This window comes from Cynocephalus volans, chromosome 1 (genome assembly GCF_027409185.1).
Source record: "Cynocephalus volans isolate mCynVol1 chromosome 1, mCynVol1.pri, whole genome shotgun sequence".
NCBI classification, from domain to species: Eukaryota; Metazoa; Chordata; class Mammalia; order Dermoptera; family Cynocephalidae; genus Cynocephalus; species Cynocephalus volans.
In genome coordinates this window covers 107,377,040-107,390,444 of record NC_084460.1, presented here as the reverse complement: position 1 = coordinate 107,390,444, position 13,405 = coordinate 107,377,040, and the positions used below count along the sequence as shown (strand labels likewise).

General features: G+C 42.6%; 1 protein-coding gene across 1 annotated transcript in view; it reads left to right on the top strand.

Moving 5' to 3' along the window:
- The first annotated feature begins 528 nt into the window (after positions 1 to 528).
- The window catches only part of KLHL6 (kelch like family member 6), a 57,017-nt gene continuing 44,140 nt past the window's right edge, over positions 529 to 13,405 (top strand). The window contains exon 1 of the mRNA XM_063114151.1: positions 529 to 815. Within this exon, the coding sequence (XP_062970221.1) occupies positions 529 to 815 (287 nt within the window). The remainder of the gene's footprint in view (positions 816 to 13,405) is intronic.

Sequence of the window (13,405 nt, the reverse complement as noted above, 5' to 3'; positions counted from 1 at the left end):
AGGTGAAATAAACAGTGCAGTGCCTCTAGAAATGAGAGTGTTGGGGTGAGTGGGGTTTCCAAAGCTCCCAAGGGACAGGGTGGGGTCTCATCATGGGGTCTCAGATTCCTGGGAAGAAGGAGTGGGAGGATTGTAGAATGCTTGCTTTCCATTCCATCGTCAACAACTTGGGTTATTGAAGCACCAGGATTACAAATTTAATAACCAGAACCAGAGGCTTCCTGCTCACGGATATGAGGTGGGAGATGGACCAAAATAACCACACAGCACTCAGAGGAGACTCTTAGAAGCCACCCCTTCTCTCCCAGAGCCGCCTCTACCTTAAGTAATTGCTAGTCCTGTGATAATTCACAGAAAGAAGAAGAATGGAAGTTGCTGGCATTTGTAGTAACAGGATGAGAAAGTGCGAGACTTCCTGTTATGTGTGTATGACAGCTGGTGATAAGTGGAGGGCCCTACACAGGAAATCCGCTTGGCTTCTGCAATGTGACCTGCCTGAAACTTGGGCACTTCTCAGTCTGGAAGTTGATGGCAGGACAAAGGGGCACCTGGACCATGGGCGACACGGTAGAAAAGAGTTTGGAAGGGCCCCTGGCACTTTCCAAAGATGAACCCTCCCAGAAAAGGGGAGACTTAGTGGAAATCTTAAATGGAGATAAGGTAAAATTTGATGACACTGGACTTTCCTTAATTCTTCAGAATGGCCTGGAGACCCTCCGAGTGGAAAATGCTCTGACAGATGTCATCCTGTGTGTGGACATTGAGGAATTCTCCTGCCACCGCGTGGTGCTTGCTGCGGCCAGCAACTATTTCAGGTCAGCATGCCTAGGAGCAGAGTCCAACTGGGTGCAGTTGCAAGGAAAAATCTGTGTTGCCGTGGGAGTGCGTCTAGCTAGTTGGCTGTTGCATTTATGGTTTACATATCTGCTAAGGTTTGTGTGTCTACTTAAAATACAAGAAAGGAAGCTTTCAAACTCAGGTTTTAGGATTTAGGTCACATTAAATGAAAGATTGGCATCATTTAAGAGCAATGCTTACATATTACGGTAAACCTTTTGTGTGTATGTCCTTGGTCCTAAGGATAGAAAATTACTGAAGTCATGGGGATTTTTCCCCCCTAGGTCTGACTAATGTTTGGAAACATGGTGTTGTCTTTGTTCATCAACAGAAGTAGAGAAAAAGGATGTGGCCCCTCTTTTGGAGTTATCAAATGACTTGCTGAAAATTAGAGGCTTCTGTGTGTGTGCAGAGGGTGGGTGCGAAGGGAAGCAGTTGCAAAGGTGCTTTAGATGAGAGACGTCCCTGGTTACTTATGGTCTCACGTGGGAAGACCTGGTCGGGAGACCTGGGTTCCATTACACCTTGCCCTTTCTCGAGCATGAGACTTTAGGCGAGTCACTTAGTGCTCTGAATTTCTGTTTTGACATCTGCAAGATGGGGACAATGACCATTACCTCTCAGAGTTGTTGTGATAATTATACGTGAACATGAAAAGGGTCTCACACAGTGCCTAGAAGATAGTAGATGCTCAGTATATCTTTGTTGGAAATCTTCACCTGATTCTGCTTGGTTCAGCTAAGAACCTTTCACTGAGTGTTTACCACGAGCAAATTTCTAGGGTGGGAATGGGTGGGAATCAGTAACCCCGTAGATATGGCTGGATCCAGCATTTTCCACATCAGCGTGGACATGGGTCCACAAGGCAATGTGAGTGAAGAAGATATCTGGGGAACTTGAAAAAGAAATATCCCTATAATTCTTCTTAACGAGATTCTTCTTAACTCTCGGTCTGGCTGAAGAAATTAAAAACTATTAACCTATGCAAGTATCATGGACGTTGTTTTACTTTTTAAAAATTTTTTGAGGTACTTAGGGGGAAATCTTTCTTTTGAATTCAAAGAACAGGGTCAGCGGGTTGTTGTGGGACTGATTAAGCCACATATGGTGACAAGGCAGGAGGATATCTGGGTTTGAGGGAAATAGGGCCTGCTTTGTGCCAGACAGACATAGTTACCTGATTTTATTTTTGCAACAGTGCAATGAATGAGGGTGATATCCCCTTTTACAGATGAGTAAGTGGAAACCCAACATTATATATCTGGTCATTGCTGGAGCAGGGATTAGGTACATTCTAGAAATCCTTGTTCTAACTGCAGTACAAATTGTCGCTAAGGTTGGGGCTTCATTCCTCAGGAGGTGTATAAAAGGCAGAGTGTGGGCACAGCCGTAAAAATGGGCTGACATAGATAAACACATTCTTTACTCCACTGATATTGACTGCATGCTTTCACAACCCCTCTCACGAGTGAATGAAAGTCAACTTAGCTCAGTGCGCTGGGTACTTGCTTTTAGGATTATTCTGTTTTGAATCACTGGAAAACTGCTATCATAAAATGTATACCTAGTTAGCAAATCTGCTAGTGGGCCGACTGCTGGCTGTGTGCCCTTGAGAACATTACTAGTTCTCTCTCATGCTTGAGTTTCTCACCCTAAGCAGAAGGTGTTTGGGCTCAGGTCCTTCCAGCCCTTCTGATCTAGGACACTTAGAGAAAGTCTCTGCCAGTCTTCAGAGGAGGAGGTGACAGTGAGAAGCCGGAGGCAGAAGCGGGTGTACGTGTCTGCCTGTGTATGTACAGTCTCTTCCACACTTCCTGGCCATGAGGGGAAATTCCTCCTATTCTCTTCTTCCAAGCAGTGACTTTTGATTCTTATCTTGAGATTTCCAACATGACTTTCCTTCTGTAATGAATACAGTCCAGGAGACAGGATTCTTATTTCCAGTGCTACTATTAATAGAAACTTCTGTTTGTTGAGTGTTTATTGTGGGCCAGGCCTGTACCACCCACATTACATACACTAGCATATTTAATCATCACAACAGATGAGGAACCCAAGTCCAGAGTGTCACAGTTAATAATAAAGTAGCTGCATTGGGCTTTGGACTGAGGACTGAGTCTGACTTTGCCTCACTTCCTCGCTTGCTTTGTTTCTAAGGTTTTGAAAAAGGTTGGGAGCCAAGTTCCTCTCATACTCACACATAAGAAGGCCAGAGAGTCTCCTCTGTCTGGGAGGCTGCAGACACAGCCCTCTGTGCTTCGGAGGGCCTGGAAGCTTGTTGTAAAATTAGGTAGGTTTTTTTTCTTTATTCAGTGAGAAAATAAATACTTTCCGCTAAATGACTGGCTGTAGTTTATTTGGCCAGTCCCCTACTGACAGACACTTGGATTGTATCTAATCTTTTGTTATTACAGAGTGTTGTAAAGAATAACCTTGCACCAATGTCATATGCATGCAGGAGTATCTGGGGGTGCATTCCTGGAGGAGGGTTTACTGAGTCAAATGCATCTGCAGTCTTAGTTGGTTATTGCCAGCTTATCGATGATCACAGGTGAATCATCTCACGTTCCCCACGGCCTTACCAAAAGAGGGTATCACCAAACCGTTGAATTTTTACTAATCTGATAGATGAGAGAGAATATTTGTTTGGTTTTAATTTGCATTTCTCTTATTTTAATAAGGTCAAATATCTTTCCATCTTCAGTTCTTTTTCTGTGAACCATTTCTTCATAGCCTTTCAGATTTTATGTATTTTCTAAATTAAAATTTATTTTTATCAAAGTAAGACATGCAAATAATTAACAAAGAGTCAAGCAGGATTTAAAAGCTTATAATGAAAAGCAAAAAGTCCTCTTTACATCCTCCATCCTCAGTCTCACTCACCAGAGGCCACCATTTTCAGCTTTTAGCAGTTTCTTCTGGTATTATCTCTATATTTCTACAAAATACACTTATACTGCCCTTTCTTGATTTTTTGATGTTAGACGTCATTTATTGATTTCAGGTAAATATTTAAGACTTACACCTAACTCCCTTACTACACTTCCCTTCTCTGTAATCTCTCAGAATAATGTTATCACAACTTTTTGCTGAATCTGTATTGAGTTTATGTCATTATCTTCATGAAAATATTGTTCCCTGTTTGCCAAATTGTATGATATTATTATATCAGCCTTTTCATCTTTTCTGAAGTTACTAATTCCCTGTTTTCTCCATTGCTTGGATTTGGGGGTATCTTTTGCTCACAGACTCTCACTACTATTTTTCATGTGGTCTAATGCATCACAGAATCTACCAGTTCCATTTTCCCCCAGAATTTTCCTCACTTCCCTCATCCCGCACATGTTCTCTGGACTTGCAGCCCAGCTATTGTCCAGCAGCTCCCCTGCCATCCCGGGAATTCCCTTTGACTCCCTCCTATATTGAATGGAGCCTTTTCCCTTCATCTCTGATCTTCCTCTTCTTTGGTTTATTCTTTTACTTTGATGGAGCTTATCTTCCAATAACTTCCAAAGAAAAGCATGGGAAGTAACTTTTTGAGTCCTCGCATGTTTGAAAATATTTTTGTTCACTTGGCATAGAGGCTGAATAATGCCTTCCATCTTCAAAGATGTCCGTGTCCTAATCCCTGTACCCCGTGAATAGATTACCTCATGTAGTAAAAGGTAATTTGCAAATGTGATTAAGTTAAGGATCTTGAGATGGAGAGGTCATCATAGACTGCCTGGCTGGGACCAGTGTAGTCGCCAGAGTCCCTATTAGAGGGAATAGGAGGATCAGAGTAAGAGAGAAGAAATAAGACAATAAGAGCAGAGGTTGGAGTGATACTCTTTGAATATGGAGGAAGAGACCATGAGTCGAGAAAGGTAGCCAGCCTCCAGAAGCTGGAAAGGGTGAGGAAATGGACTCTGCCCTAGAACCTCTGCAGGCAGCATGGCTCTGCCCACCCCTTGATTTTAGCCCAGTGAAACCCATTTTGTACTTCTGACCTCCAGCACTGCAAGATAATAAATTTTGTTGTTTTAAGCCTCAAAGTTCGTGGTAATTTGGTATAGTCGCAGTGTGAAACTAACAGGTTTAGATATATAATTTTTGAAAATAATTTTCTTTCAGGATGTTGAAAGCATTACTCCATTGTCTTCTGTATGTCAATGTTGCTATTGAGAAGTCTGATGCCCTTCTGATTTCTGATCCTTTGTGATGTTTTCTCTTTCTAGAAACTTTTAGGATTTTAAAAATTATTATTTTTAATTGACATAATAATTGTATATATTTATGGAGTACAATGTGATATTTGGATACATGCGTACAACATGCAATGATCAAATCAAGATAATTAGCATATTCATCACCCCAAACATTTGTCATTTTTTTGTGTTGGGAACATTTAAAATCCTCTCTTCTACCTATTTGAAATTATACAATAACTTGTTGTTAACTGTAGTCACCCTACAGTGCTATAGAACACTAGAACTTATTCCTCTGACCTGACTGTAATTTTGTGTCTGTTGACCAACCTCTTCTTACTCCACTTCTTCTCACCCTTCCCAGCCTCAAGTAACAACTATTCTACTCTCTACTTCTATGAGATCAACTTTTTTAGCTGCCACATGTGACTGACAACATATGATATTTATCTGTCTGTGCCTGGCTTATTTCACTCAACGTAATGTTCTCCAGGCTCATCCATATTGCTATGAATGACGGGATTTTATTCTTTTTTTTTTTTTTTATGGCTGACTAGTATTCCATTGTGTATATGTGCCACATTTTCTTTACAGAATTTTCTTTTAACATTTTGATATTTCATCATGCTATTCCTTGGGAGTGTATGTACGTGTGTGTGTGTGTGTGTGTGTGTGTGTGTGTGCGTGTGTGTGTGTGTGTGTGTTACTCCAACCATTGTGCTATGCGTTTGATGGATGCTTTTAGTCTGGAGACTCACATCCTTTAGTTCTAGGAAATTTTCTCATTATTTCTGTGGTTCCATTTTTTGTTGTCTATTTCTGGGTCACCTGTTAAGTGATGTGGACTTCTAGAAGAGTCCTGTAGCTTTCTTCTTTTCTCTTTTGTCCATCATCTTATCTTTTGTTTTACTTTCTGAATGATTTTTCTCAATTTTATCTTCCAACCTGCTGAAATCTCAGTTTTAATTTTCAAGGGCTCTTTCTTATTTTATTATTGTTCCTGTTTTATAACATCCTGTTCTTATTTTATGTAGATTGTATTTTCACTTAATTCCTTTGAGGTTTGTATATTTTTTAAAAATTTTCTGTTTTTTATGGTGTTTGTTTCCTCTGTGGTTTCTTTTTCTCTTTGTTTTAGTCTCTGCTTTTATTTTAGAGGCTATTCTCAAATATCTGGTGGTCTTTAGGTATCTATTCACATTTAAGAGTAAGGTCTAAAAAGCCAAATGGATGCTGGGGTCAGATGGGGTGGGGTGAGGGCTTTGCTATGGGGTCACTGGATACTGAGCCCACTTTTTTGTTGGGAATTCCCAGATGTTAATATTTCCCGGTCTTTGCCTTGGTGCCTTTACGTTTTTAAAAGAAGTGTTCTCCGCTTGCCTGCCTGGGACGATATAAGCCTAGCTGTTTACATTTGGGGAAAGGAAGAAGCTGGGGTATATCACTCCTCAGTTTTTAGATTTATATTTAGATCTCCTGTTCCTGGTTTCCCACCCTCCACTGTGCCTGGCATCCATGAGGCTGGTTAAGTTTCTCCAGAGAACAAACCTTGTGTCTCCTGGAAGTTGTCGAGGATTTACTACTTTGATGGGCAGGGCAAGGATGCGGATCTGAGTGTAGGTAGATGTTACTGCTTCTTTTATGCAGAATCTCAATCATCTCCCCTGTTTTTGGTTCCAAGCTGCCCTCTTCCCGAACTCCACCTCCGTCTTCTAAGGTGTCATCAATTCCTGAGTCTTTCTGGGGGTTCTCTGGGAGAGAACCAGCTCAGGATCTGTCTTAGCTGGCACTGGAGTTTCAGCTTTTTCCACATGGATATTCCCTATATTTGAACCTTCCCAATCCACAGGAGGAATTGTGTGATGCCAAGAAGTAGGATTCATCCCAGGCTCAAGGTCTGTGTGGGTCTCTCAGACCTGATGGGATGGAAGTGGTGATGCTGATGAAAGCAGCTGCCATTCTTTCCCCCCAGGGCTTTTTCTGGTGCCAGGCACTGCACTCAAGTGTGTTATACACATAACCTTGTTTAATCCTCACAATACTTAATTCAAAGTGTATTATCATCCCCACTTTACAGAAGCAGAAGCTTGAGATTCTGAGAGGTTAAGTGACTTGCCCAAGGTCGCAAAGCTAGAGGGAGACAGAGTATTTCCTTGGGTCCTATTTTCTTCTTGCCCTCTTGTATGTGATAACCCCTGATTTTGCAAGGACCTAGTCCCTCTAAAGAGCCAGGAAAAATGCAGAGGAAGTCTATGGTCACAGCTGTTATTACCCAATGACGAGTCAGATGTCTGTTAGCTAGAGAGATAACGAAACCAATGCCTTGTGTCACTTTCTGTAGGAGGCTGAAAACCTGTTCGGCCAGCAACTGTCCTATTGTCTCTGCCACAAACTGTCTCCAAGCCCCAACTACACACATAGAAAAGGTGCCAGGGGACTAATGGGGTGGGAATGTGTCAGCCTAGAAATGTAACCATGTTGGCTAAAAAACAGGGACTATATTAGCACCTCAGACAATGTATTTCCCTTTGGGGGCCTATTTAAAAGTCTTGGGTGGAATGAGGAAGTTGAGAAAAATGTGTAGTTGAGACTGAGAGAAGGGTGAGGGAAAATAAAGCTTAAAAAGTAGCCTATAACATACATTTAAACGTCAAACAACCAAATGTCAGGATGTCTGAATATTATCATGGCAGAAAAATTGGGAGGAGCAAAAATTTAATATGCATAAATATTTTTTTATTTAATAAGACTACTAATATATTTTATAAGTCTACTAATAAAGCTGCCGTTTGTGTTGTGCCTTTGGTCATGTTCCCAGATCAAAGTCATTGGAAGGGGTTGGTGTGTCGCACACTGAGCCCCACCTCTCAAAGGATCTTCATCTAAACCAGTCATTCTTGCCATTTGTGGGGCCCAGCTCACTGCAGACTATGGCACGCTGTGACCTGTGAGGGCAACCATGCTGTGATCCCCAGGGTGGGCCGAGGGAGGGGAGTAATGGTGACATGGGCAGGGCTTATCAGGCTTCTCTCTGTCTTGTCGGATGACTGGCCCTTCCTACGTGTATATAAAAGCTTCCAGACTGAGGCTGAGTCAACAGTGAGCTCCTCTGTTGCTGCTGATGCTGAAATCCTTGCCTGGGCTCTGACCACTGCCTTGTCCCTCAGTCTCTGGGTCTGGTTCCCTGAGGCTATGTTGAGGGGACTTTGCCCACCAGCCACAAAAGTCAAGCATGAGGCCAGGAGTGGGAAGAGTATTGTGGGCACAATCTGTGCACTTATGAATCGTTATTACATGTTAACAAATTACTGGAGGGCAGAGAGTGGGCTAGAGGCTACTCTTAAGCTGTGTTTACATGTTGTAACCCTTAGCTTTTTCTCCAGAATGGTGTAAGATATCCAGAAAAGAGCAGCAAGTCCAAGTTATAGAACAAGTGCAAAGGAAAACAAGAATGAATTTAAGGCCATGTTGGCCTGGATTAAAAATCTGGTCAACAGTGAAAGCATTGATGATCGCTGATGCCACAGTAGGTACACTTGCTGAACTCAAGCAAAGCTGATGACTGTACTATCACTGTTTGCCCCACATTTCCGCTTTTGCTATTTTCCAGTATTGTGGACCAGACCCAATATGGCGGTTAATATTTAAGTACTACATGTCTATGATCCCTTATCTACAATTCCTAAATTCCCAAAATGCTGACAGATGAAAAGTTTTTCGTAATTTATTTGATGGCCAAATCTAACTTGAATTGCACTTGTCTGGCAGAGACACCTGTCCTGAGCTGAGGTGAGGCTACTTACAGAGTTTTTATTTATTCCACGTAGGGCAACTATTCACATATTCACTGCTGAAGTACTAATGCATTGGATTAAAGGTGCTGGAGGTGCTACATGATATTCAAGATATACTAATACCCAAGTAATTCTGAATGCCAAAGCACATACAGCTGCAAGATTTTGTAAGGGACTATAGGACTTTCTCATGAAGTTAATAGTTTTCATTTTAGTATTATTTGCCTAGATTTTTTATACGCGTATTTTTACATACTTTTAACATAGTTTACATACAATTTTGCATCTTGCTTTGCCCCCTCATTTCATTATAATCTTTTTCCTATCATGCTCCATACTTTTCATAGTTATCATTTATTTATGTGTTTTGCTACCAGTTTTAACACACATAATATGAAAACCACTCTCTCACTGTGGATACTTAGGTTGCTTCCAACACTCTGTTTTTATAGATGGTGTGGCAATCTTTGTATTAAATATTTTTCACAGTTTGGAATATGGAAAGGCCAGCATTTTTTGAATACTTACTGCATGTCAGGCACTTTGCTGCGTTCTTTTTCATTTTATGTCATCCCCACAACAATATCGGTGGTCGGATAGCAAGTAGGTAGCACTGTCTGCATTTCACTCCCGAGGGAGCTCACTTTGATAGGAAGAATGGTTTCCTCACTGTGACCTAAGCTAAAAACAGACTACTTCACAGAGGGCAGAAATGTGGCTGTTTGAACATTTCCTGCATGAGACCACTAAGACCCCCTAAACGTCTCATGCACTAGTGTGATCTATGTAAGCCGAAAATGAGGAGGAAATGTAAAAATTATTGCCTCTATGTGCATGCACATGCATGCACAGGCACGATACTGTCGGAACAGTCATCCCAATTTGTGTCTAGGGGCTGAGCTGACAGATGCTCTTAGCAGCAAGGACTCAGCCTGCCTTAGGACACCAGTCTGGGTGAAAGGTTTAAATAAGAAATAAGGAGGTAGGTCATGTGTGTGAGGTGAGGAGACAGTTTGCTCTGAAAGTACAGGGCCTTGAGAACCTATAGGATATCACTGGGGACAGAATCAGAAATTGCTTGGTATAGTGGAAAGAACTTACAGCTCCAGGATTTGGATCCAGGCTCTGCCACTTACTGGCTATGTAAATCTTGGAGGAGGAGCTTGGCCTCTCTGAGCTTCAGCACCAATATCTACAACATAATGAGGCTAATGACTCGTGTCTACTTATTCTAGTGAGTTGTAAAATGCAAATAACACAGTGAATTCATTTGCTGAAACTCTTTATGCAGGGTAATAAGTCAGATTTCTTAGTTATAAGGAATAGAAATTGACTCTGGCATATTTGAGGAGTTTATGCAAATGATAATAAGAACTCGCAAAATCCCTTCCAGGAGTCTGGAAAACCAAACTCAAAAAACAGACAGGATCAAGGGAGGCCAGGCAGCCAGAAGGCACCCAGAACCCATGTGGGGCAGACTCCCCCGCTGCTGCAGAATCTTGGAGGCCACAGCTGCACCACTGCAGCCACGGGCACTGCTGCCATGGCTCTCTCTGGAAACCGGAGGCTGCTGCTGCTCCTGCTGCCTCCACCAAAACAGGCTCTCCTCTGTGTCCCTGCTTCTTTACACTACCAGCTCCCAATTCAAAGCCTGGGGTTGGTCTACCTGACTGATCAAGGCTGAGTTACATGCATTAAAGCCCTAGCTGTGACAGAATCGGGGAAAGTGAGCGTCAGGTCTTTGTAGCTTCTCGAGTGAGAAGTGGCTTCTGTTGCTCACTATGTCTCATTCAGAGGGAGAACTTGCCACGCCTAGGGAGGGGTTCAGATGCTGGGCAACCAAAACATGACAAGTGTCTATTACATACACTTAGTATGTGCCAGGCCTGCATTAAGTGCTGAATAGGTGTTCAGATATCATGAAAACTATAGAGGTATTAGGAGATTCCATGATACTTGTCACATAGGCATCAGAGATGCAGGTCCTGAGATCCTAGCAGGCAAGAGGACAATTATTAGTACTTTCAGTGCTTCTCTTCCCCCCAAACTGTGAGTAGCCCTGGTGCACTTGCGGGAGTGTGTGGTGCAGAGGCATTGTCCACCACGGGTGCACCAGAAACAGGTGGAAAATGTGACATCTGTGAAGGCAGTGACTGCCTTATTCGTCTCTTTGCCCTTGGCACCATTGTAGTGGCTGGCATTTGGCAGACACCCTGTAAATGTTTGGTCAATAAAAGTCTTGATATTCCTCCTGTGGGGTCAGTCACTGATTAAGTAGCATCGTGGCCAGTGCAGGAAGTCCTCCCAGAGTTGGGAGAGTATTGTACAACTTTAGAAAAGGGAAGGATGATAATGTGTGGTCTTCACAGGAGAAATTGGAAGGAGCAGTTAAAAAATCCAAAATGGTTCATAATGATGTGATTCAACAGGGCGCTCATATGACTGTCTGGACGCAGATGCACCATGCCTACATAGTGACTCTTGCAGTCCTTTTTTAGCCTTGGGAGGTGGTGGTGGGGGAGGAGTTCTATACCAGGGCAGAAGTGCCATCAGGTACTTTTTTCAATAAAATGTCATCTCTGTCATCTCCACATGTGGATCTTCTTTCAGTCAAGAGCATAAAAATCTATTCTTTTCCAGTTTTGAATAATCTTTTATGGAGCTCCCAACTAAAACATAACAGAGAAATATTTTCATCATTCACATCTCAGGTTGTGAACTTTATCCCTCCATGAAGCCCATGGCTATGTAACTGTCCCTCCAGAAAAATGCCTTAACAGGACTAGATTATAATATGGAAAACACCGAATGGTCCATGAGAAGAGCTGGCCACAGGCAGAACATCTGTGTTTTTGGTAAAACTGCCCCAGAGCTTACCATCCGTCACATTGTTCAGTGCTCCTACATCAGTCAGTATTCTTTTGGTTACAAGGGGTAGGGACTCAAGTAAAATCAGCTTAGGCAAGGAGGAAGGTATTTGGCCACCAAATCATAGGAAGGGCTGGGATGCAGCAGAGCCCAGGGAGGAAAGGAGCCTGGGATTCTCTCTCTCCACTCCTCTCTTGGCTTCTCTCTCACGTTGGATTTCTCAGGTTGACTTCTGCCATGTGGTTGGGAGTTTGCCTGTTGACAGTTCTGAGACTTGCTTCTCCCAGCTTTGGTTCCAGAAGGAAACTAAGGGACTTTCTCTACCTTCAGTTTGAAAAGCCCCTGGGAAAGACTCTGATTGGCCTGACTCCATTCAATTACCTAATCCTAGATAAACCACAGTGTCAGAGAGGTGGGGCACAATGATCAGCCCAGCTTAGGTTAGGAGTCTACCGGTGGCCAAAGAGGTGTGCGTGCGTGCGTGTGTGTGTGTGTGTGTGTGTGTGTGTGTGTGTGTGTGTGTGAGAGAGAGAGAGAGAGAGAGAGAGAGAGAGACAGAGACAGAGACAGAGACAGAGACAGAGACAGAGAGATCTGTAAAAAGGTGAAGCTCCACTTGAACCACATGATTCGAGTGGGGGCTGGATGGGGTGAAGAGCATTTCCTAGAAGGGGAGACACTCGACAAAAAGAAAAATAAGTGTCCAGTGAAGAGGGATAACAGATCCTGGTTTAATTTCTTTCATTAACCAACTCATTGTACTTCTGTATTTGCTTTGGCTGTCAGGAAGCTCAGTGCATTAGCTTTCCTTGGCCTCAGTTTCAGTAATATTTTCTCCTCTTACTTTAATCACTTAATTCTTATTTTTATTGTTACCATTTTGTATTTTATAATACCTCTGCTTCTTTAGTATAAGCCATCTTAAATTCTTTTAGTGAGGCCATTTCTGCATAAAGATAAATCTCTCTGGCTGTGAAAGGATACTGTTTAGGCAACCTACTTGTCCTCTGCCAGCTGTATGTGTAGGCATGCTTTTATTTCTTTTTCTTTTTTTTTGTCTTTTTCATGACTGGTACTCAGCCAGTGAGTGCACCGGCCATTCCTATATAGGATCCGAACCTGCAGCGGGAGCGTCACCGCGCTCCCAGCGCCGGCACTCTCCCGAGTGCGCCACGGGCTGGGCCCCATGCTTTTATTTCATTTAACTTTGGGGGAAAGTTAAATTTTTTAAGTCCACAGTAATTACAGGAGTGCTGATATTGTGATGACTTTAAAACACAATTAAACCAAAACTAACAGGCTACATCACAATCTTTTCTGAGGAGACACTAAGAGATCTATAAAAAATGATAGACACTCAGCAGGTTTGCAGATAATGATTCAGGTCCAAGGGTCAAGTAAGAGCTTACTGGATTCAAAAGATCATTCATCATATAGGGTAAGCTCAGGCTTATAGAGGGCTGAATATCAAGGACATTTTCATGTTGGGAGAATTGGGGGAGGGTCAGAGGCCCAGTGAATAATTCCTGGAAGGTGGGGTTAGTGGACCCAACACCCCAAAAATAGGACAGAAAAGAATGGAGATTAGAGAGTTAGCAGAGTATCAGGTGACTAGCAGCATCCTTAAAACTCAGGGTAGCAGGTTGGGTTGGCAGGAGATGTTTTTCTCATTTGCAGGTGGGCCTGGAGATGGAGGGGGAGAGAAATCCTAGTAACTGC